We start from the raw sequence: 23,347 nt of genomic DNA, 5'->3' as shown, positions 1-23,347 counted from the left end.
TGCAGGCTAACAATTCTAGCGAAATGATGTTAACATGCCAAAGCCATATGGAAAAACAAAGGCAGGATTTTTACAGGGAATACCAGGCACAGTATGCATCAGTACAAAGGGTGCGATTCATGACAGATTTTAATAAGAATTCCTGATGGAGCACAAACACATTTTGTCATACAGTGGATGACTACAAGCATGTTCAAAAAGGAATGCGTTTAGAAAAAAAAAATTGTGTGTTTGTTAATACTATGTGTTCAGACATACTATTTCACATAGTGTTTTTCACCTACTATATAGTAGGAATATTCGGATATTTGGATAAATTTAGCATTGCATCCTTTTCTCACCAATGGATCCTCTGCAGTGAATGGGTGCCGTCAGAATGAGAGTCCAAACAGCTGATTAGAAACACCACAGTAATTCTATTAATGTCTTCTGAAGTGAATAACTGCATGTTTGTACAAACAAATTCATTATTAAGATATGTTTAACTTATACTGATAGCACCCAATCTCTGCAGACGATCCATTGGTGAGCGAGTAATGCAATGCAAAGTTTATCCAAATCTGTTCACATGAAGAAACAAATTAATTTACATGTTTGATGGCCTGAGAGTGAGTACATTTTCACCAATTTTTCGTTCTTGAGTTAGGTCAAGTTGATGCAAGTTCTTTAAAGTACTTTTCTGAATAAAAAGTCTCAGTGTATGATTAAAACAGCCGTTTTTAAATATCACAGTTTGCCTATATTTTCTATTTCCTCTCAAATGGTCTGTAAATGGAACCGAGTTATTAAAAGTACGCCTTATACAAGTTTAAAAGCGCCGAGCTACAGCCCGTATTTGCATAAAAGCATCGTTTTTGTGTGGTTCATCTCTCTTGAGGTTGGTTTGGTGTGCGTGCTGTTCATAAGGTGTCTCTCAGAACTATTAACCATGGAAAAAAACATTAAGAGTTCTGTTATTTATCACGAGTGAAACTCACCCACGCAGCAGCTCCCTCGCAAGTACACAGAATTCAAAACTGCTAATTCAATAAATGATTATACGCTTGCTAATTGGCTTTTAATGAAATATTCGGTGTGAGAGACTGAGAGCTACTTAGGGAGAAATTAATGGCTGACATGTTGCCTATATCTATTTTTGCTAAAAGTAACTTAAGACTAGGTCCTTAAACTTTATTCATTCGGCAGAAGATTTGATCATTCAAGTCATTCATTGTACTGAGAGTTTTTTGCTCACAACAACATTTTTAGATGGGTGGGTCCCACTTAGTAGGCCCTCAGGGGGTCCTAGTCCCAGCAATTGCCAGGCCCCGGGACAGCTTTCCCGGTTGTGCCCCGCTGTTGACGGCCCAGATTGGGTGTTGCAAGAGCCAACTGACCAAATGTTTGGAGATGATCCAAGAATTGTAGTATTGGCTTAAATATTTGGATTGAAATGTAGATTGTTCAGCCTTAGCTTTGGAACAAACACTCTAATGTAGAAATTATTAGTGAATTCTTATGTAAATTGTGCTACTATTTCTGATGTTTCAGACAATATGTGGCACAGACCAAAATAAAGCATCCATTAAGTCTGGCAATCATCTGAATTGGGTCAGGACCCAGCGTGAACGGCTAAAGTCCCCGTTTGAGTCCAGCTCAGACGTTTTAACACATAATCACGTTCGTTTGGCCACTGGGCCTGCGTGAGAATCCTCTGTTAAGATCCTGTGAGTTGAAATACTGAGGAATGGCATGCGGAAGTGCTAATCGGATGAACGGATTGGTGCTTGTTGGATTTCCGGCTTTGTGAAGTTAGCTGCTGCGCTAACAGGCAAAAATTAATAGCTAATGCCAGTCTTGTAGCTTTATGTAGAAATTTGTTCGAGTTTTTAGCATTTCTTTTTAATTTATAGGAAAATAGATAGAGGAAAATAATGTTTGGGAAAAGAAAATAGGATGGTTTAGACTTGACTAGATTGTTAGCATTATTTGAGCTAAACAAGCTATTAATGATTGTATTGCTGATTTTAAATGTGAGTGAAATACAATCTTGACAAACATTTTGGAAGAACTATTTCAAGTCGATTTGAGCTCTACGTGTTTAGACTTGAAAATAACTGCCCAGGGCTGTGTTTCCCAAAAGCATCTTAAGCTTAAGTCCATCGTAGACCCATTGAAACCAATGGAGCTACAATCAACTTAGGCTTATGTTATGATGCTTTTGGGAAATGCAGTCCAGGAGCATTAACAAGATGGCCGCCAAGTAACTGAATGGATCGATTGCTGCCTTGAAGTCCCCCTAAATTGAGAAATCATAGCTATTTCTGAAAAAAAAAAAAAATGCAGCCCAAATATTTAATTCCTTTTACAGCATAAATAATGCAGCCGAATCTATCCGCTTAGTTTTTATATAATTTATGAAGGTTCTGCACACTGAATCGTTATATCTTCTACTATACTTGTACAATATATATTGTACATGCAGTTTGTAAAATAAATTAACATATTTCATTCATATAACATTCATTGCATCCATCATATTTTCTCACGAACCCGCGCTAATTTGGAAAGTGTTCAAATAAAATACTGATTTTACCAGTTATAATTATCAACTTTTGGTGGTGATTATGTGCAATTTACTTGTAAATATAGTCTTTTTGAATGCACCATTTTATTTAGTTCAGCATGAATGTTTCAAGGTGTAGTCACATTTCCTGTTGTTTGGCGAAATCCAGTTATTTTATTAGGCGAAAGATGTCCCAGTATAGATTTCATTTGATCATGCAAATTTGCCATGTTGACCAACAGAAAGCTGTAGGTTTGACTTCTTCATCCATCACTACACTTTGAAATTACTTTGAAAAACCTTTTTTGCTCAATTTTACCAATGTGACTGCACCTTAAATCAAAAACTCGTAAATATAAACCCCTTAACTTTATCTAAGACATTCTTAGACACCTCTCTGAAGAATAAAATTATTGTTTTGGTAATAAATAATATTATTATTGTGAATGATTCTAGTCTTTTTCTTTTCCAGAAGTGCGGCCACACCTTCCGCACAGGGCTAGCGAATAAACACAAGCTGCTGTAGTAAAATGTTACAGGAAATGTCAGTGAAATCATTAAATGTGGAACTTCCATCATAAAGACCAGTTCAAAGGGATTCCTGCTGTAGTGCCTTTATTAAAACGGGCCCTGACAGCATGCGGTGTCAGCATCTGTATCGCAGCATGGAGTTTAAGTAGAAAATTATAGAGAGTGTGATGCCATTCCAAAACCTAGCGAGCTGCGTAGCTGTCTGCAGCCGTCTAAGACAGACATGTAACAAGTAGAAACGTAGGTTACAGTTAGGATTCATCAAAGGAGGCTTGACTTACAATTGATTTCAATAGAGTATGGTGTTAGCAAGTTGCTAAGCTAACCATGTGTTACTCTAATCAGCATAAAACACACAAAGACTGGGTAAAGTAGTTATATTATTACATTTTATTTGGATTGAACTATTTTTATATTTATAATTTTGGTTTTTAGTGAATTATATTTCTCTCAGGTTTGCCATCTTAATATGCTGCCTACTTAGTGAGCTCTCTAGGGTTCAGGACAGAGTTCCTCAACTTTCTTGTCTTATTGGAGTTTGTCTGTTGTCAGAATTGTGTGTGAGAAATGTAAAAGAACCCAAAACTGTGACCCCATTGACCCTTTCCAATTGTGAGCCATAACTTAATTATACTAACGCACACACACACACACTTACATGCTTGCCTAAACCCAGAGGACGCTCTAAAAATCCTTAAAGGATCAAAGGCTGCATGCCAATGCGATCTCCCGGCGCGTGAACCGCAACTGAGCCCCTTAAACACATGCAGACTGCCACCGTCGTCAACGGGGACTGGCACGCTGTTGCTCCAGAGGGAACGGCCCCCATCTGCAGCTCACAGAAAGAGGGTGAAACAAAAGACTGGTACAAACAAAGGCTGATTGATGGAAAGAAAAGTAGTGAACAAGAATAGAGAATTAAGAAGAATTGTGCATCAGAAAGTACTAGATATCAAAAAATAAGTCTCCAAATGTGAAAAAAAAATAATTTTATTAATAATTCACACCACAGCACAAAACTGGTTCCCAGTGCAATTAGCATCACATTTATGCTGCAAAAAAAGTTAATAAGGTGTTAATTAGGCAATCAGTATGTTTTATTGAAAAACAATTGAGTCAACGTTTCATAGTTATGTAAGTATTATTACTTATATAATTTATTATAGGTTTAAAGCAATACATTATAGGTTTGAGTTAGTTTCAGTAGAAGTACCAAAATACAATTTACAATAGTATTTAATGATATTTAAATATTTCTTATTGTAAAATTTGTAAATAAAACCATTTTGTGTATACAAATTCATTTTTTGCTTAACACGTCACTGTTAAAAATCATATTTTCAACATTTATTTTTAATGAAATCGTATTACAATTTAAATGGAATGTAATGCCTAACATCTCCATTTTGTATTGACTTTCATTATATGGAAGAGTGCACGATTCTTGTGTATCGTGGTGGAAGTGGATTGAGCTTCTTTTCGTCTCTGTTATCTGGGTGTGTGGTATCGCAAATCTGCATCGCAGCTGTCGACTTGCTCTCTCACGGTCTGCAGTTTTATGGCATTTACCACAGACATTTCCCTCCACATCATTTGCGTCCTCATTCTGGAGTACCACAAGGTTCAATCCTGGGCTCCTAGATTTGCGAGCCAACAATCATCTTTGCAACGCCGTTTTGATGCAGTCGACTTTCTACAGTGTGATCTGAATGGACTGGTAATGAGATTTGGCTCTTATTGTTGCGACACTGACAAATGACACATCTACGACTCTACATCAGAGACCTCAGGGAAAGATTTACCACAAAAGACTTCCCCTCTGTCACTACTGTCCACACCCAGGGAATTATGGGACTTTTGACACACAAGCATAACTCACAAGCACTGTATGAAGTCTCCAGTCAGTTTGTCACACGTTTTGTGGATCAAAAGCGTAAAATGTCACATACAGTATGTAGATGATTACAGGGAACTTGCACAAATCAGCCGCCAACAGAGACACAAATTGAGCACTGCAGTGACAAATCCTGATGATTTGATTTAGCTTTTTACAATTACAATTACAATTACACATGAAGTATAGAATTTTTATTATGTTAAAATTATTTCCTGTTATCCTAGTTATCATTCAGCTAGTTGATCAATTCATTAAAGAATGATTTTTTAAGTCTGATTAGTGAACGATTCCTTCAGTGTGGGTTTGTGTCTAAACTGTTCAGCCTGATTTGTGAATGACTCATTCATTCTGATTTGCTGAACAAATTGGTCAGTCCATTTAAAAAAAAAAAGGAAATGTAAACAAATGCTTTTTCCAAATTTTTGAACAAATTTCTATCCACTTTGTAAATGAATCGTGTCCACTTTTTTGAAAACAAATCGTTCTGTTCTGTTTGTGAATGAATAGTTCAGACCATTTTGTGAACCTTGTGTGAACGCAAATCATTTTTTGATAAACTGCACCTAAATGCATTCTTTCCAAGGCTAGAGTGTAGTTATTTGAAACACCTGGTGTTTCGGGGAAGTTGCTCATGTCAGTCTGACACATTGTGTTTCATTTCTTTAGACAGGTTTTTACAGCAGCATCCGCTTATTTACACTGTGTTTCATGTCTTGACGAAACTTGGCATTCTTGTTAATGAACAGTTCATCCTCTGAGGACAGATTTTAAAGCCAGCACAGAGACAGGTTTTGATATTCTGTTTTTCCCCTTTACACTGTGATTGACAGGTGGAATAATTAGCCAGGGAAATGCCTCTGGGTTCATTCCACAGTCAAAGCAGTATTCTGTACCTCGCACTCCCTAAAAACACAAAAACATGTAAAAACATACTGTAAGATACCATAGTAATAAATGATCTCGTAAAGTATGAGTACACTGTATGCTTGTTGAAATCTTTCATCATTATATATTATGTAGGATTCATCATCCTTGACACCAGGGAGCTGAACAGCCATTAACTTCTAGTTAGAACAGAAATAAATTCCATAATGTAACATTTTCCTTAAGTAAATTTCAATGGGAAATATCAGAATCAGAATCAGACTGATCTTTATTGCCAGGCATGTTTACACATACAAGGAATTTGTTTTCGTGATAGAAGCTCCGCAGTACAACTGAATGACAGCGAAAGATCAAAAAACACATAATTAGATGTGTTTATCTATAATAAAATGTAAATATCTAGTGTTTTATATTATTTAATGTATTCATAATAAAGGTTTTCATATTAATATATAAAGTATTAATATGAAGTTTATAATATTATGTAATGCCATGTATTAATATTATTACTCTCACACTATTGTATTTGAATCACTATTTGACATTTTGACATATTTGACAAATATCTAACTCAGGACAGTACTGAATAAAAAATAACATGCCTTTTTGTATGATCTCTCATTTTGTAATGAATCACATTTTCACAGATTCTCCAAGGGGTTCTCAAACTTTCACATGCCACTGTACATAATATGTGTTTCCCATTCCAAGTGCAAGCCGACACCTTTTAAAGTTGACCGGCCCCAACAAGTGTGTGTGTAAGAGAGAGAGAGAGAGAGAGAGAGAGAGAGAGAGAGAGAGAGAGAGAGTTTTGCAAGTCTTACTCAGGGGAAATGTCAAATAGCAACATGTTTCCCACAATTCTCCATTTCATTCTCCAGTTGTGTACATCGGCTTGTTGCTTGCTGATGTACGTTTCAAATGTACTACCTCATCTCAGTTCCTGATCTCATTTAGGCTCTCCCTTGCAGTCACCTCCACTCAAGGAAAATGAATCTTGGGTTTAAAGCGAGCAGGATTCGAGCAGTGCTAGCCGGAGGAAAATGTCAGGGTGCTTTCTGCCTGAATAACTATTGACAGAAAGATCTGTGAAGCAGAAAGCAATTTAAGAAGAAAAGGGCCATTTTACTGTCAGTCTGTGTCTCCGCTTTATCGCGACAATCAGCCATTATCGCTAAACACGAGTCAATGAACATGCCGCGTAAACAAACAAATAACAGTATGAGAGAGATTTGTTAAGTCGCTTACTGTGATAAAACCACCAGAAGGGAGTTGAAATTGGGCAGTCTGTCACAAAGAAATCATTCAAGCTTATTGCTATCGCTAATACTTAGCATTAGCAGACTCTAGTAAGTTTACCTAGTTATCAGCCAATTAGCAACAACCTAGCAACCCCTTCTGAACATGTTAGCATTGTGGAAGAACATTTTTGAGAGGTTAGTTTCGCTTATATTTCCTTAAGAAAAGATTTGAAGATTTTCCGTACACCAAAATATTCAAATGCACTAATATATTATTTGATACTCATATAAATATAATTAAGATGTCAACCACACCGCAGTTGTGTTTAATCATTAACTGCTATTTGTGCTTAAATGTTCAGTATTAAAGTGTTATTTGTGTCTTGCTATCCTGTTGAAAAATCCAGCATATGCTGGTTAGGTATGTTTTGAAGCATGACTGCTGGTTTGAACTGGTTTAAGCTGGTTCTTAGCTTGCCATGAGCTGGTTTAATCTGGTCATGTGCTGGTCCTGAGCAGGAGCTAGTTGCTTAGGACCAGCTAAGAACCATCTTCAATCAGCTAAGGTCCAGCTTTAACCCTTTAACCAGCTCAAACCAGCAGTCATGCTTCAAAACATACTAACCAGTATATGCTGTCTTTTTTTCAATAGGGTAAGCTTTATTATTTTGACTAGTATATTTAGTGTGAACAGTCCCACATAAGTTTTGTTAGTAAACAACCGTCTATAATACCTAGAGCTCCTTAACAATTACTCAGAACCTGTTAGCATTGTGGCGTTTTTGCTAGCATTTTGTTAAGAAAAGGTTTGAATGTTTTCTGTACACAAAAATATGAATGTTTTGATAGTACTACAAATACATTAAAGGGTAGTTGTGTTTAATCAACTGCTAATTGGTCAGTATTATGTTAATGCACTATTATTGCTAATTCCTAGCAGTCTCTCATTAGTTTGGCTAGTAAACAACCACCTATAAAATACCCAGAATGCCTAGGCAACCATCCAGGCCTTTTACCACTCAGAACATGTAAGCATTGAGGTGGTTAGTTTTTGAAGAGGTTAGCATAGTTAGCATTTCCCAAACGGTACATTCACACGGGCTTCGGCATCAACACTTGATGGAGGGTGTGTCTGAAACTTGGTGGTTTTGCAGAGGTTAGCATTGCTAAAATTCTGTACACAAAAATATTAAAATGCACTGATATCTTAATCAACCTTTTACTAATACAAATATTTAATTGAAATTAAATTAATAAGAAAAAAGATGTCAACATGCAGGAATTGTTTAACCATTAAATTTTAATTGTGCAAATTGTTTAGTATTATAGCATTGATTGAATGCTCTATTTGTGTTTTGCTAAGGCAAGCTTTGCTATTACTATCGCTAATAGTTAGCATTAGAAGTCTCTTCTGAGTTTGGTTATTAAACAGTCACCTAGCAAACACCCAGAATGAGCTGACAACGCCCTGGCGATCACATAGCAACACCCTAGAAAGAACTCAGATCACATTGGCATTGTGGCGGTAAGTTTGCTATGGGTTAGCATCACTCATATTTCCTAAAGAAAAGAGATTCATTCTATACTAAAAAATATATATATATTAAAATACACTATTATCTTCATCTAATCAAACCTTATTTGATAATAATAATGACACAGGATTATAGTGTTGTTAGAATAGTCTGTGTTTTGTTAAAATGTACATTGTTTTATGTGTGTTTCAGCTAGGATGGCTAAGTGGGTTTATTTCAGCTCTCTCAAACTTTGACCATTGACCTGCAGGAAGAATATGTGGCATGGCATTACAGAGTGAGTAGGTGGGTTCGTTAGACTCCCAAATCCACGATTTTAATTAGTGTCACTACTGACGCATGTAATGATCTTTTAGCTGGGATGTGTGGAGAAGGGTCAGATCACGCTGCTTCATCTCAGAGTTACGAGAGATGTTACAGCTGTGTGACGAGGGGTTTCAGACGGTAACCATTGGAGACAGGAGCAAGGTAGATTTCAAATTATTAGCAATACACTGGATCAATATTTGTTCTCATTTCACAGAACAAACTTGAAAGAATGTGTGTGTCAGTATAGACTGACCTTCCCTCGACACACACAGAGGAATCAGAAAGTACAGTCATCAGGCCTCGGGGGTTTGTGTGGGGTTGTGGGTGAGCAGATCCTCAGAGCTGATCCTGTTATACTGGCTCTGCTTCTGCACAGAGAATAAATGATATCTATAAACTGAAGACGACAGAAAAACTATAATCAGTCTGTCTGACTCTATCTATCTATCTATCTATCTATCTATCTATCTATCTATCTATCTATCTATCTATCTATCTATCTATCTATTTGTCTGTCTGACTTTCTATCTATCTGTCTGTCTGTCTGTGTGTCTGTGTGTCTGTCTGTCTGTCTATCTATCTATCTATCTATCTATCTATCTATCTATTTATCATAGTGTCTATGGTGTTATGCATCATTCTGTCTGGTAGTAATCTCTTTCTCTCTCTTTTTCTCTCTCTCGCTCACACTCTTTCTCTTTCTCTTTCTCTTCCTCTCTCGGTCTGACACACATTCACAGCATCTACTGTAAGAGCTGATGACATGCTGATGGAATGAATGTGTTACAAATATGTAGCAGATAAATATCCGCTGACTCCATGTCTTCCAGAAGGCCTGTTTCTGCTCCAGCGCCTCCACACCTGGGTAACTGCTCTACAGCCAACATGATATGATTATTAGATCAGTTTACAGTCTCTGTGTTCGTGCCTCATTTAAAATACACCTGCTCCCGTGATCATTTTATAATTGATTACTTCACATTCAAATCGCAGCTGAACAAATCTGAAAACCAGGCATTGCAAAACTACATTTAAAAAAAACAAAGCATTTTTTTTATTACTTTATTTATTATTTATTATTTTTGAGGGAGAGAGAGAGAGAGAGAGAGAGAGAGAGAGAGAGAGAGAGAGAGTACATTTAACATATATTTTTTGCGACATCTAAAGTAATAAATAATGCCACATTTCATAATATACAGTATTTGCATTTAAAATGTAGGTCTATTACAGTTTACTAAGTTTATTTATTTATTGGAACTTTGAGTTTCATAGCGCTAGAAGCAAAGTCATCTTTATTAAGGTCTGTAGGGTGCGCTCTTTCCCTCTCCCTACTGAAGGAAAGGGGAGGATCCCTGGGTGTCTTCAAGGACAGCCATTGGTTCACCGGGCTCATATAAAACACAGCACATACCCTAAAAGTGAGAGGGCTGGAATTCAGGCAGTTGATGTATATTCCTGCAGGAGAGGGAGAGAGAGAGAGAGAGAGAGAGAGAGAGAGATCAGGACACGGGCAGAGGCAGAGGGAATCCGCACCCTTTCCAGAGTGATTACAGAAAGTGCGTGTGTGCCCGTCTTCTCCGTTGTGCGCCTCCGCGGACTTGCGCGTAAAGACAATCAATGAAGGAGAGAAGATCTATACAGAAACTGTCCCTTCAGCCCGGTATGGATCCGAGTCAGAGCCTCAAATGCAAGATCGTGGTCGTGGGGGACAGTCAGTGTGGGAAAACCGCTCTTCTCCACGTTTTTGCCAAGGACTGTTTCCCAGAGGTGAGATGCGTAAAACCCAGTTGGATGTTACGCTATTGGCTTTAGATCTGTAGCATGTGCGTTCATTTTTACACTTAAATCTCTTAAAATAGACCTGTTTAATAATATTTGCAATTTTCCTTCATGTGTCCTCCCCCCCCCCTAGAATTATGTACCCACTGTGTTTGAGAATTACACAGCAAGTTTTGAGATTGACAAGCAAAGAATAGAGCTCAGCCTGTGGGACACCTCAGGTGAGTCTCAAATTATGTATTTGTTCTACATGCATCTGGATATTTTAGTATTAATTGCTTTTTATAGTGCAAATATATTGCGTTTACACTAAATAAGTATGGGTCTTCAGCATTTCTCGTGACCCTTTGGGGGTGGATGGAGAGCCAGAACTTGGGCTCCTTGTTACATATTTTATAAAACTGAGTGCTGCATGTAATGCTTGGTCTATACTGCTATATGTATTTTCCCGCATCAATGTATTAATGCTGAATTAAAGCTTTTTTTCTTTTTCTTTAGTTTTGGCTGGTGTTTAATGTATTAATGGATGTATAAAAATGAGTTTGAGAACAGAAAAAATAATTTGCAGACTCCCTTCAGTAGCTATAAATAGTTACATCGATATGCATAAAGAGTATATGCATATAAAGAGTAATGTAATGGCTGTTAATATAAAATGCAGTCAGTAAATGCAAGCTTTTTCACAAATTATATATATTTAGAATTTGACCTATGCAATGATTTTTTGTTCTTAATTTAGTGTCTTTTATGTCAGTTTAGCTCATTTACATGCTATTGGTCCAAAACATGTCCAGACTCGTTGTCATTTTTCATAGATCCAGTGGACACTTCATTATTGTGATGCATCAGTGTGTTGTACAGGGTAATGATGTGATTGCTAGCTCTCATGTTTATGCCTGAAGGGAAATCTGGGTTTGTTTAATAGCTTTTCTTTCATTTTCTGAGCAGTTAAGCGATTCTCGGTTATTGAGTCAGTACAAGAGCCTGCCAAGCATTTAATCACACATACACACACACACACACACACCCTGTTAATACACTCTCTCTCACTCCACCCATCTGTGGAATATGATCCATGGACACCTCACTTTTAAAGAATGTTAGGATGGCATCACATGGAACGTTGCTGTAAGTCATGTTTTGGATAAACAAATGAAACCGAAACTGTTGCCACAGCTGGGGTTGAGCTGCAATTCACACGTTCAACAAAACCAAACAGCCGTGACCACACAGGCAAATGAGAGTGGGGTCTTGGCTCACTCCGTCTATGTGTAGGGTTTTGGTACGTTTCCAGAGTTCGCGCTCGGATCGCCCCGGTGAGATCAGACATGCCGTCTGGAGGTAATCACAGGCCCTGTAAAGCATCCAGCCAGACAGACTGCTTTAGACGATGGCCCGTTTGGAGCTTAGCTATGATCTGGGGCAAACTGCATTCAGACCTGGACCTGGGGGTTTGGGTTGTTTGGTGCCATGTGTGGTCTGAAATGTAAAGCTGTGTGCTAAACATTTCCTTCACCAGTATATGTTAAGCTATCAAGCTAGGGTATGACTTTACCAGCTATGTTTTGCAGCCTGGCAAGTCAGACCAACACCAAATCAGCTAAGATGCATGGTTTGCAAATCTAAAGTAGTTTCTTAAATTCTCAATCTGGATCCATTTCTTATAGAATCAAGGGTAATTTCATAAATCAAGAACCATGTGCTAATTTGACCTGCTGAAAGGCTAGCACAGCTGGTCACTTGCTTATGTTGTGTTTCCAATGCTGGTATTCTAGAGGTCTAGGCTTCTTAACTAGCTTAACCAGCAAAACTTGATACTTGTGAACAGCATGGCCATGCTTGTAGATTAACTATACCAGCACCAATCCAGACATTGCCAAAAAAAGACATTTGCTTTTTTTTTCTGCATGGTAGAATCAGCCCTAGATCTAGAGAACTGAGCTAATGAAGAGTCAAATCTCTCATTTTCTCAGTATACAGTTTCCTGAATATGAATAGTCATAAATGTGAACCTATATCATAATTCCAGGTCTTACGTTTTTTTTTTTTGCTGTTCCCTAAAACTAGAGGTAGTGCTACAATCCTGAAAGAAAATTCCTGCAATTTTGGAGTAATGTTCTCAATCTGGATTAATATCCTGAATCAGATTCTGGAAGTAATTGCCTAAATTTTGAGCCAATGCTGTTGAAAAAAAAAACAGCATATGAAAAACTAAGGAACAGTTTAAACCAGCCGATGACCAGCTAAGTACCAATTTAAACCAGCTCAAACCATCAGTCAGGCTTCAAAACATACCTAATCAGCATACGCTGGAATTTTGAACAGGGAAGTGCTAAATCTAGAGTTATTGCATAAATCGACATTCATTTCCTCAATCTAGAGCCATTTAAAACTCAAACTAGAGCTATATCTGATGATAATTCAATGCACAGTGGTTCAGTTCGGTTCATGATGTAGGTACAGGAGTGTGTTCAGCTGACAGATGTCTGAGGTGGGCGTCTGCGGGCAGGACCGCCCGTCCGATGCTGGCAGTTGGATATGTAGTTAGTTGCTTGTGTCAGGCTGTGGGCTTCCAGCCTGCTGTTCATTACAGTGTAAGTTATTGAGTCAGAGCCAGGCTCCAAGGTCTCCCCAGTGTGTGGTCTTTCCTCTCAAATGCCTAAGTCTAGGGTTTAACAAGTTCAGAACACACCTGAGCACATTCCAGATAATGAGAGAAAGAGACATGCGGACTAGGAAACCTTGGTTATTTGCCCTTGAAGAAAATGTCAAATTCCTTGCCTCGAGTGTTTCTGAAGCGTCCGGGGGTTGCTCCCAAAATTGCCCAAATGGATAGTTTCTTGGCATCTCTTCTTAGTGCTGCTTTGTTTGCGACAGCTGCCACCCCCATCAACCAAAAGGCTTGGCTGCTCCTGTCATTGTCCAGCAATCAGCTGTTGAGTCACGACCCCATTCACCATTCAGCTGGCAGCATCCGTCACTGATCTGCCACGGAACCCACTGATACAGTAGAGTACATGCGTACCATTCAGAATTTAAACAGTTGGCTTCCGAAAGGGTACGACCGAGACTTTTTGTGTCCGATACAAAAGAAGGGGAATACGATTGTTTTTCCTTTTGTTTGTTTTGCTTTTGATTGAGCTCAAGCCTTGCGTAACAACCATCTTTTCAGGACTGTTGCCCATTGTTGCGCTTGTTAAAACGATTCCCACTCCCGCCAATGAAAAAACGGGAGTATTCTTTGGTCATTATTCCAATGTCAAAGTGCCGCTGCCATTCTGCTGCATGAATGTTTCATTAGGCTTGTCTTGTGTATATTGATTCTATGGCTTAGTAAGTCCTTCTAAATCTGAAACCCAAGTGTGTATGTGCATGTATTGTGTGTTATGTGATACACAAGAGGCGAAGTGTCCGGATAAGGCCCTACCGGAGACAAGAGCGCACATGCTCTCTGATCTTTTCGATGGCCATGAGCATGAGTGTGTATATCCCCCTAAAAGCCGATCCTCCATGGAATCTTCCCCCTTCCCCCAACTCCACTCTTCCAGACACTTATTGACCAGAAACCCCCTGCAGATGTGAAGCCAGGATCTTGACATGCCTGTCTCAAAAGCTTCCTTATCCACCAGTCGGACCATGATTAATCAATATACGCACACTCTGCTTCGGGATCTTTTTTGTCCCTTTGTGAGTTGTAAGTTTTACAATAAGCATATCGTTTCAGATAATTATATCGCCAAATTCAGCCCGTTGTTCCTCAAGCGTCCTATCTCCTTGCTCCCCCAGGGCTGGTGACGGATATGCTGTCATGGCATAGTTCGATTGGATGGTGTCTTTCAATTGGCAAGTTTGATAGGATGACCTTCTAAGATGTCACTTGTTTGCAGCTGAAATTTTTATCAGACTTCTTGATCAGATTGCTGGGGTTGTGGGCTGAAAGCTGGAATAGGTATTTCCTTACAGAAACGTTATGCTTTAAACCCAACAATGTGATGCATTTTAAATTGAAACAAGCTAGCGAATGGGGAAATAATGGAATGTGGCCATTTATGTCCAAGAATCGCTGCTAGTCAAATATATCTTAGAGATTTCGGCTATGGTTGGGCACTTTCAAGATAACACTTTCATTGCCAAGTGAATGGGGAAATAATGGAATGTGTGGCTTGAAATTTGATTGGATCTTGAAAAGTGGCCATTTATGTTTAAAGAATCACTACTAGTAAAATATCTTAGAGATTTAGGGTATGGATGGGCTCTTTGACTTTGGCCAATAAGATAACACTTTCATTGCCAAGTTTTGCACAGGAAAATACCAACCTTCTTTGCAATATGTCAAATCTAGTTTCTTTTTATAAGTTAAATTATAAATTAATTATTTATATAAATATTAATTAAATTAAATGTTTGCTAATACACAGATTCTTAATCTTGTTTGTACATTCACATTATTCAATTATTCTGTAAATAATTATCATTCAGCTACTGCATGTCTCTTTAAAGTCCTGAACTAAGACATTGCTATCCATCCTCCTTAATCCAACCCTTGACTATTATCAGCAAGGGGAGACCTCAGTATCAGCTGACCCCTGAAAACAAAACGTTCCCGGGCTCATTTCAATGGGCCCTTGCTGGGAAAGGCTCTCTCAGACCCACTCCTTAAAGCTGGTCAACTAATGTCAGCCGGATCATATTTCTAACCTCAACGATTTGGGCCTGCATGCCTCACATTCCTGTGAGGAAAGGTTTGCTCTCGTGCTCCACAAAGCAGCTATTGTGTGGTGGGACACCAGGGAAAAAAAGCGCCATGTGAACCGTTATGTTCTCTGAAATCATTCTTACCTTGTTAGTCAAGAAGGAAATTAAATTCAGCAGAGTTCTAAAAGGCCTTTTTGTAATAGTTGTAATGGCGTGTTAGCAGTTTTTCAAAACACTGATCAGCATCAAATGATTTCATAGCATAGCTTAGGGGTTAAATGTACTTTGCAGAGAATCCTGTCTGTTTATTGCTTTGTCTTGATGTAGATTAGGAAGACATTGAGGGATCCAAGCCAAAAAAACCAGTGGCTAAGTATTCTTTACTGTGTGTGTGCATTAGCATGGTCACCACATGTTTAGAGAAGCATTTGAACACTTGGGGAATCCATCAGCTGTCAGTATCCTTCACACACACACACACACACACACACACACACATTATGGAATGTGGTGTGTGTGTGTTGTGATAGCTATGGTGTTCCACAAGTGTGTCTGTCTGTGTGTGTGTGTGTGTGTGTGTGTCGCTCCAGTTAGCTATAACTTACACAAACACACACAAACAGCAGGGATGGTGAAGGGCTATAGAATATACAGTTTGTACAGTATAAAAACCATTACTCCTATGGGATGAACCCACTTTTCTCAAAAACAAACGTGTGTGTGTGTGTATGTGGGCATATATTGTGTGTCTCTCCGAAAAGGCAGAAGGCCACACTAAAAAAAAAAACAACAACAGCAGCAACAACAACATAAACAAAGTAAACACTAAAATAACACAAAAACTTTCAAAACGTTTCATAATTAGGTCGACATACAGATGTAGTTACTAGTTTACATTACAAATTAGAATTTAAATGATTAACCATAAAAATAAAAACAGTAAAACGTTGTTGTTCGTCTTTTGGCCTGTAGCTGTGGTTGAAACCTGAGCTGTAAGTCCTGCGGCTGCATGTGTTTTCAACTTCACATTTTTCTACTTAACTTCTGGCACTGGGAATTATCATTGTGTCAAACTAAAGAACCCTCCTTTCCCTCTGCCTCTCTCTCTCTCTCATAAACATCACCCCTGTCCTGGAATCTGGCACATTATAAATGTGTTTGTCCTGTGTGGATTGTACATACCGTGTCTGACAGAGTTAGCGGTGGGTGGGAATGCTTCGTTCTGTCATAGTAAATCCTGGACTGTACCGTAATCACAAAAGAAAAAAACATCTCCAGAGTTTAAGCCGGGAAGGAAATGCAACATCTGGCTAGGGTCTAGTTTTTAGCAGTGTTTGCTAAGGCAAGTGTCAGGATTTTATTTGATTTAGACATTTGAAGAATCGTCTTGTGTTTGTGTAAATCATCATTTAGCATTGCACCAGTGACAGAGAACTGGAAGTGTTCTGTTTGCTGATATTTTTTATATATATATATATATATATATATATATATATATATATATATATATATTATAAAAACCTATTTAAAAGCTTTATTCCTTCTGAAAGCAAAAGTGTGCATTAATGTGTAAAAGTTTAATGTGTCTGAAAAGGGGCTTCATTAGTTAAAAAATGTATGAGTGATTTCAAATAACTTATACAGTGTCACAGAGTGAAAGTTAAATGAGGTTAAGTAATATATTGACAGCCCTCCAGACAGATCCACTCTTTTTCTAGTTGCTAATGTTAAAATTACCTTTGCTCTTCCTGACAAGTCCACCTTTTTATCTTACAGGCTCCCCGTATTATGACAATGTCAGGCCGCTTTCATATCCAGACTCCGATGCCGTCATCATATGCTTTGACATCAGCCGACCAGAGACCCTGGACAGCGTCCTAAAGAAGGTGAACATTTTCCCAATCTGTAATAACTGATTCAACACACTTAAACAAGCAAAACCAAATTCTTTGTTTGTACATGGTGTCTTGGTGAACATCTGTATCAACCAATTAGTTGTATGACTGGGGTTAGGGTTTTGAAGAACATTCCATCAACCAGTCAGATGTTAGGACTGGGGTTGTGTTTTTGAACAATATTCCCATCAACCAGTCCAATTATGGGACTGGGGTTGGGGTGTTGAACAAGATTCCCTTCAACCAACTAGATTTTAGGACTGGGATTGGGGTTTTGAACAAGATTCCCTTCAACCAACTAGATTTTAGGACTGGGATTGGGGTTTTGAACAAGATTCCCTTCAACCAACTAGATTTTAGGACTGGGATTGGAGTCTTGAACAACATTCCAATCAAACAATCGGATTTGAGTGTTGGAGAGGTTGAGATGTTTAACAATATTCCCATCAACCAATCCAAAACAGGGCTCCAAAAGGAAAACCTGAGAATCTTGATAGGAGGTACATTTATGTTACAGTTTTTGATGTTTGAAATTAAAAAAAATTGTCTAAACTGCTAACGCCTGGGGCAGAATATGGGTGTGATGCACTATATTTTGGGAGTTTCTTGGATATCAAACTATAGGCTTGACCTATCTGGTTCCTGACAGTCTAATTGGCTGTTAAATGCCTTGCCTGTGATTCAGAGAAATACTTCTACAAATCCTTTGTGATCTGCTCACTCTTTGTTGCATCCCAATAAAGTCGTCATTTGTTCAGCGGGGTTGAATATCTTCTGGTAGACTTTCAGTCTGGGGTCAGGTGTGTGGAATGGCCTGTGGCTCTGTTTCACTCGGTTAGGGTGGGCCCCTGGTTTGATAGTATTATGCTGGCATTAACTAGACCATGTGAGTGGAAATTCAGCTGGGTGGATTGTCTTAAAACTGTTGCGATCTAGGTCACAGAATCTGAAATACGATCAGGCTACACGTGAGTACCTGGTGGAATAAGCTAGTGTTGGACTGAGGCCTCTGGGAGCCAAATGTGTGCACAAAAAGATCATGGGAACAAGGGAATGTAGGGTGTCTGTGTGAACAATCGTTTGAGTGTATTGTACCCGCTTGTTTCCTGCCAGATTAAATCAGGTGATTTAATGCCACACTGACAAATAAAATGCTTTGTTTGGGAAGGACTGGAATGCAGATCACCTGAAGCAATGTTCGGAAGATACACACACCCTGAAAAGCAGTAATGACAGTGCAAGCTTTATACTGGCAGGAAGCATGTCCCTTACCTACAGCAAGGAAGCTTAATACTTTTGTGCTCGTGAAAAAAAAGGGATGGGATGAAACGTGATATGCTTAGAGAATTGGAAGAGGAAACACTTGTTCTTGTCTTTTGTCCTCTCTCAGACAGGGATGGATCAAGGCCAGTTGGTTTCATCTTTCCCTTTTGGTTTTGTCTCTTTCTCTCACAGTGGAAAGGGGAGATCCAGGAATTCTGTCCCAACACAAAGATGCTGCTCGTCGGATGCAAGTCAGACCTTAGAACGGACCTCACGACTTTAGTGGAGCTGTCCAATCACAGGCAGACACCGGTGTCGTATGATCAGGTGAGAGGTTCTTATGAACTGCTTTTGAAATTTGGTTGGACGCCAGTGAGACACTCAACTTTGGCTTGATATCTAACACCCATCTTATTACTTTACCAGCAATTATGCTTATCGGCAAGGGCAGTTCGGCAACATTGCAATGGTTAAGGTTACTAATCTGATCCTTGCATTAAATGTGTGATAGAGTTATAGAGAGCAAAATCTTCCTGAGCACAAAGCTAAACTTATTTCTGATTAAATTGCAAGTGGTAATCGTAACACTAACCGCAAATCGTGATTATTTACTGCTAATTGTTGATTTTGTTTCATAACAAAACTCATTATCCTCTCTTTCTCTTTTAGGGTTCAGCTATGGCTAAGCAGATATCCGCACCTTACATCGAATGCTCTGCAGTGCAGTCAGAAAACAGCGTGCGGGACATTTTCCATGTGGCAACGTTGGCTTGCGTAAATAAGAACAACAAAAACATCAAGCGCAACAAATCGTCACGCTCCACCAAACGCATCTCGCATATGCCCAGTCGACCAGACCTAGCTGCCGTCGCAACAGACCTACGCAAAGACAAAGCGAAGAGTTGCACAGTAATGTAATGAAAGGCGTTCTGGGGGAAAGATTCATTCTGGGAAACGGTGAGGGCGGACTGTGGAAGCAAGGAAGCAAAAGTGGAGAGCGGGAGTGTTTGCACGATGTCCCTGAAGGTCTCTCCAGTTTGAGGGTTCCAATTCTTGTTGCCAGAACTTGGCTAGCTTGTGGACGTAAACCCATATAACGTCCCCAACCACCTCTCCTAAAACTTAGCCACTCAGCAGGAGGATGTCACCACCCTCTCAGCCAATAAGAGGCCTTCCTTCCTGCTCCTGGACGTGAAGCTGCTTCCTCTCTAGAGGACTCCTTCTGAAAGCTTCTCCTGCAGGAAAGGAAGGAGGAAGTAGAATCACAGAACCATTGAGTCCAGAGTTCCGCTGAGCTTTGGCTTGCAGTTATTTTTAAAAGATGCACGTTTCGGTTGGCATTAACAGTCACATGGCGGAACAGCGAAGGGGAAGATGACTTCCAAAATGGCGAAATTTCGGATAAAGACAACTCTCGCTTCTTTCTTTTTCGAGTCCGTACAGCTAAACGAGGATATGAAACGAGAGCGTATCACTGTGGCTACGGATCACTTCCTCCTTCAATCCTCCTCTTGTCTGTTTTGTTCCTTCTGTAGACCAAGAGCACGAGTTCGTGTGTGTGCGTGGTTTTCGTTTTTTCTTATGCTAAGCTCAGCTAAAACTGTCACCATGGATACGCCGCTGGTATATTTGAACTCGCACCGTTTTCTGCAGAACTCCTCATAATCACATTACGGCTCATTAGGATTCAGAAAAAGAAAAACCAAAGAACTGGAAGGTTTTCAAGTCGGATGACTCAATGTTTGAATTTCTGAAGTGCATGATGGATGTGTATTTGAGTGCTTTCGGTGGATCAATGACAATTTCTTTCACGGTTCTGTAAGAACATGGTTCCGCTTCTCTTTATAGACCAGGTATATGGAAGTGCAAATACGACCTTTGAGAATTGACCTAACCATTTAGTATTCATCTGCATTGGGTTTATCCCTGAAGGGGCATTCACACTGACAGCCATTTGCAGTGACAAAGCATCTGGAAGTCATTAATTTGCAATGAGGGTTGGTGATTTGAGGCCTGACTGCTTAGAGTTCAACTTTATATTAGAAACCAATAGTATAACGACTCGAGTTGGTAATTTCTGTCAGTGTGAATGCTGCGTTAGAATAACATCACTATTGCCGTAACAAATAATATTAACACTATTAAAATAGCACAAAACCAGCTTTTTATTGTAAAGCGTCTTTATCAGTAAAATGTTACATGAACATTTGTGCCTTTTCTTACATCTGTGAAATTTTGTTTCGGCACAATTGTTGAAATAATAACCGATCAAATTCAAGGTCATATTAAATCTGCACTTCTGTCTGCCCAGTCAAGGAAAAAAAAAAAGGTTTTCAAAAAACATTCTCTCCTCTCTCTACTAAACTATGCAGTCAGCTTCTGAACACATGCGAGAGGATTGCCAAAAATGACTAATGGACATTCTTTCTCTTTCAAAACAACAAAAAAAAAAACATTGGTTGCGACTCAGTGTATTGCCTTGCAGAGCCGTGGAAAAAAACAAATGCGTCTCACCTTTTGTAGTGCTAAAAGTTTCTCAAAACAAATCTTCAGAAGTTTGAAGCTAGCTGCAAAGTCTCTTTTGCTGCATGTTTGTAGTTGCACTTTTCGTTAAAACTTGCGCAAAACAAACAAAAACAGTCTTTTTTACATTCGTTTTTAACGGGTCCGAGAGCATTTCCTCGATTTGTTTTCCCATAGGCAGTATTAAACAGTTTTGGTGTGTGTAAATGTTCAGAAATGTGTAGTTGCTGTTAAAAAACAAACTGTTTCCTAAATGTAGGATGTCTGTAATTTCTTTTAAATGCCTCTTGTGTGTTGAAGTCCATGTATGTCTGTTTTTGTTGATGTTGCCATAATATTTATTGAATTATATATTTTTTCCCCTTAAAAATAAATGAAAAAATAAAATGAAAATGGATTTTTCATATGAAATCTTTTCCTCTTTTCCAATTGCATATACTGTATAAACACATATTTTTTTCATTTTTAAATATAACTTTTAGAAATATATGATATTCATAAAGCCAGCAGATAAATTGAGGTTCATCGTCTCATTCCTTTATTACATTCCCAGTATGTGTGACTTGCCTTGGGCATCGGATCTCTTCCTGTGTGCTCCTCAAATTCATTCACGCGGTTTCGGGTCACTTCCCCTGAGGAAGGATGTGACCTTCAGATGACCTTCACCCAGCCCTTTCCGGAGCCTTCATTCATAGACCCCACAGGCCTACAGTTCAGAGCTGTGTGGCTTCATTACTCATTTTGAGCCAATATATGGCCATGATTTTGCTCAACTTATTTTTGTATTGCGGTTTAGTCACGCTGATGCAAAGAGGAGTGCTTTACCTTGTTTCCTGAGACAAAAATGGCATCAAATAGTCTATATGCAAACACTATTCAACTGAATATGAAAGCTGTGATTCAGGTATAGAGATATCACATCGACAAGCTTCAGTCAAGGCCGAAATTTTCACTGTTTTCTCCTTTGCCGTCGTCTCGTCTTTGTGTGAATGCAGACTAAACACACACACTTTTTTACTGTCAAGAGCATGGGGATATTTTCGCTTCTGACAGACAGCTATGGCAGAGATAAATCCAGGCAATTACTAGCACACACTGTGGCCCTGATTAATTGTGCGAGTTGTGAAAGTGCTTTGTTGTTACGCTGAGACAACGCAGAGTGAAAGTGATTCATTACAGCAGCGTCTGACTGGAACACACATTAATAGTGTTTCCTTTACGCATGATAGCTCATATATCACGGGCAGAAACATGGAATAAATTCACGCAAAACATGATGAATGATAACACAGGCCTGTCAGATGGCTGTTTTTGTGCTATAAACAAAAATGTTTCGTTTAAAAACAAAAACAAAGACAGTTGTGGTGAAAATCTCGTATAAAACAGTACTAAGACAGGGAACAGTAGCGGTGTAGGATTTACATTTAATATCTTTACACAGTACTGTAAAAACCTGCTAGATAAAATGATACAAATTTAAATTATGAATTGCAACTTTAAAAATTTGTATTTATATTTAAATGAAAATGATATTCTGTTTAAAAATCATAGAATTAACCTAGAATATCGTATTTCGCAAATTTTTGTTATATATGACTTTATAATTTTATATACACAAAATTATGTCATTTTATCATGTAATAATATAATTTTATTTGTTATTGTTCAAACTAAATATTTTCATTAATTGAAATAAAGCTGAAAAAGAAAAACTTGGAACTTGAAAACCTTGTAAATTATTATTTTTTTTTTTTACCTTGACAACTTACTGAAATAAAATAAGTCTAAGCCAACCTAAAATGACTTCAGCTAAAACTGAAATAAAAATAAATGTAAGGCTAAATTTAAATATTATACATCATAAAATGATAGCAGCACATAAAATTTCTAAAAAATTTAATAAAATATAAAAAAGGATAATTCAAATATTAATAAATACTATAAAAGCAAACAAAAGTAATAGTTTAATTTATAATATTTTATATAATATAATAAAATATTTGTAAAAAATATATTATTTATTAAATAAATAAATAATATTTTAAACAAAAATGTTTATATACCAAGATCCTATACTGTACATACTATGAGTACCATGGTAAATGTCAGATTACACTGTAATATAATATATATTTACTTAATATAATAATACTTTTTCCAAGTGCTTGAATGAGTACCATATTCATATACTATGGTATTAATATATTCCCAGAATTTTCAAGGAATATCATTATATTACCAAGCTACAA

The 23,347-nt window shown here is 38.1% G+C and overlaps 1 protein-coding gene across 1 annotated transcript; it reads left to right on the top strand.

Annotated features, from left to right (window-relative positions):
- Window positions 1–10,388: 10,388 nt before the first annotated feature.
- LOC113040191 (rho-related GTP-binding protein RhoE) lies at window positions 10,389–21,340 on the top strand. Its single transcript, XM_026198499.1, has 5 exons — window positions 10,389–10,710; window positions 10,856–10,943; window positions 17,194–17,303; window positions 18,768–18,902; window positions 19,245–21,340. The coding sequence occupies exons 1-5, from the start codon at window positions 10,561–10,563 to the stop codon at window positions 19,491–19,493; spliced, it is 732 nt and encodes a 243-aa protein (XP_026054284.1). The 5' UTR covers window positions 10,389–10,560; the 3' UTR covers window positions 19,494–21,340.
- The last annotated feature ends 2,007 nt before the right edge of the window (window positions 21,341–23,347 follow it).

Source organism: Carassius auratus, chromosome 22 (genome assembly GCF_003368295.1).
Source record: "Carassius auratus strain Wakin chromosome 22, ASM336829v1, whole genome shotgun sequence".
Lineage (NCBI taxonomy): Eukaryota > Metazoa > Chordata > Actinopteri > Cypriniformes > Cyprinidae > Carassius > Carassius auratus.
This window is presented reverse-complemented; position numbering and strand designations above follow the sequence as displayed.

Excerpts from the sequence above, each read along its gene's own strand:
- LOC113040191 (XM_026198499.1), top strand. The coding sequence starts at position 10,561 with ATGAAGGAGAGAAGATCTATACAGAAACTGTCCCTTCAGCCCGGTATG. Across the intron at positions 10,944-17,193 it reads CAGCCTGTGGGACACCTCAG|GCTCCCCGTATTATGACAAT; the intron begins GTGAGTCTCAAA and ends TTTATCTTACAG. Across the intron at positions 18,903-19,244 it reads CACCGGTGTCGTATGATCAG|GGTTCAGCTATGGCTAAGCA; the intron begins GTGAGAGGTTCT and ends TTTCTCTTTTAG.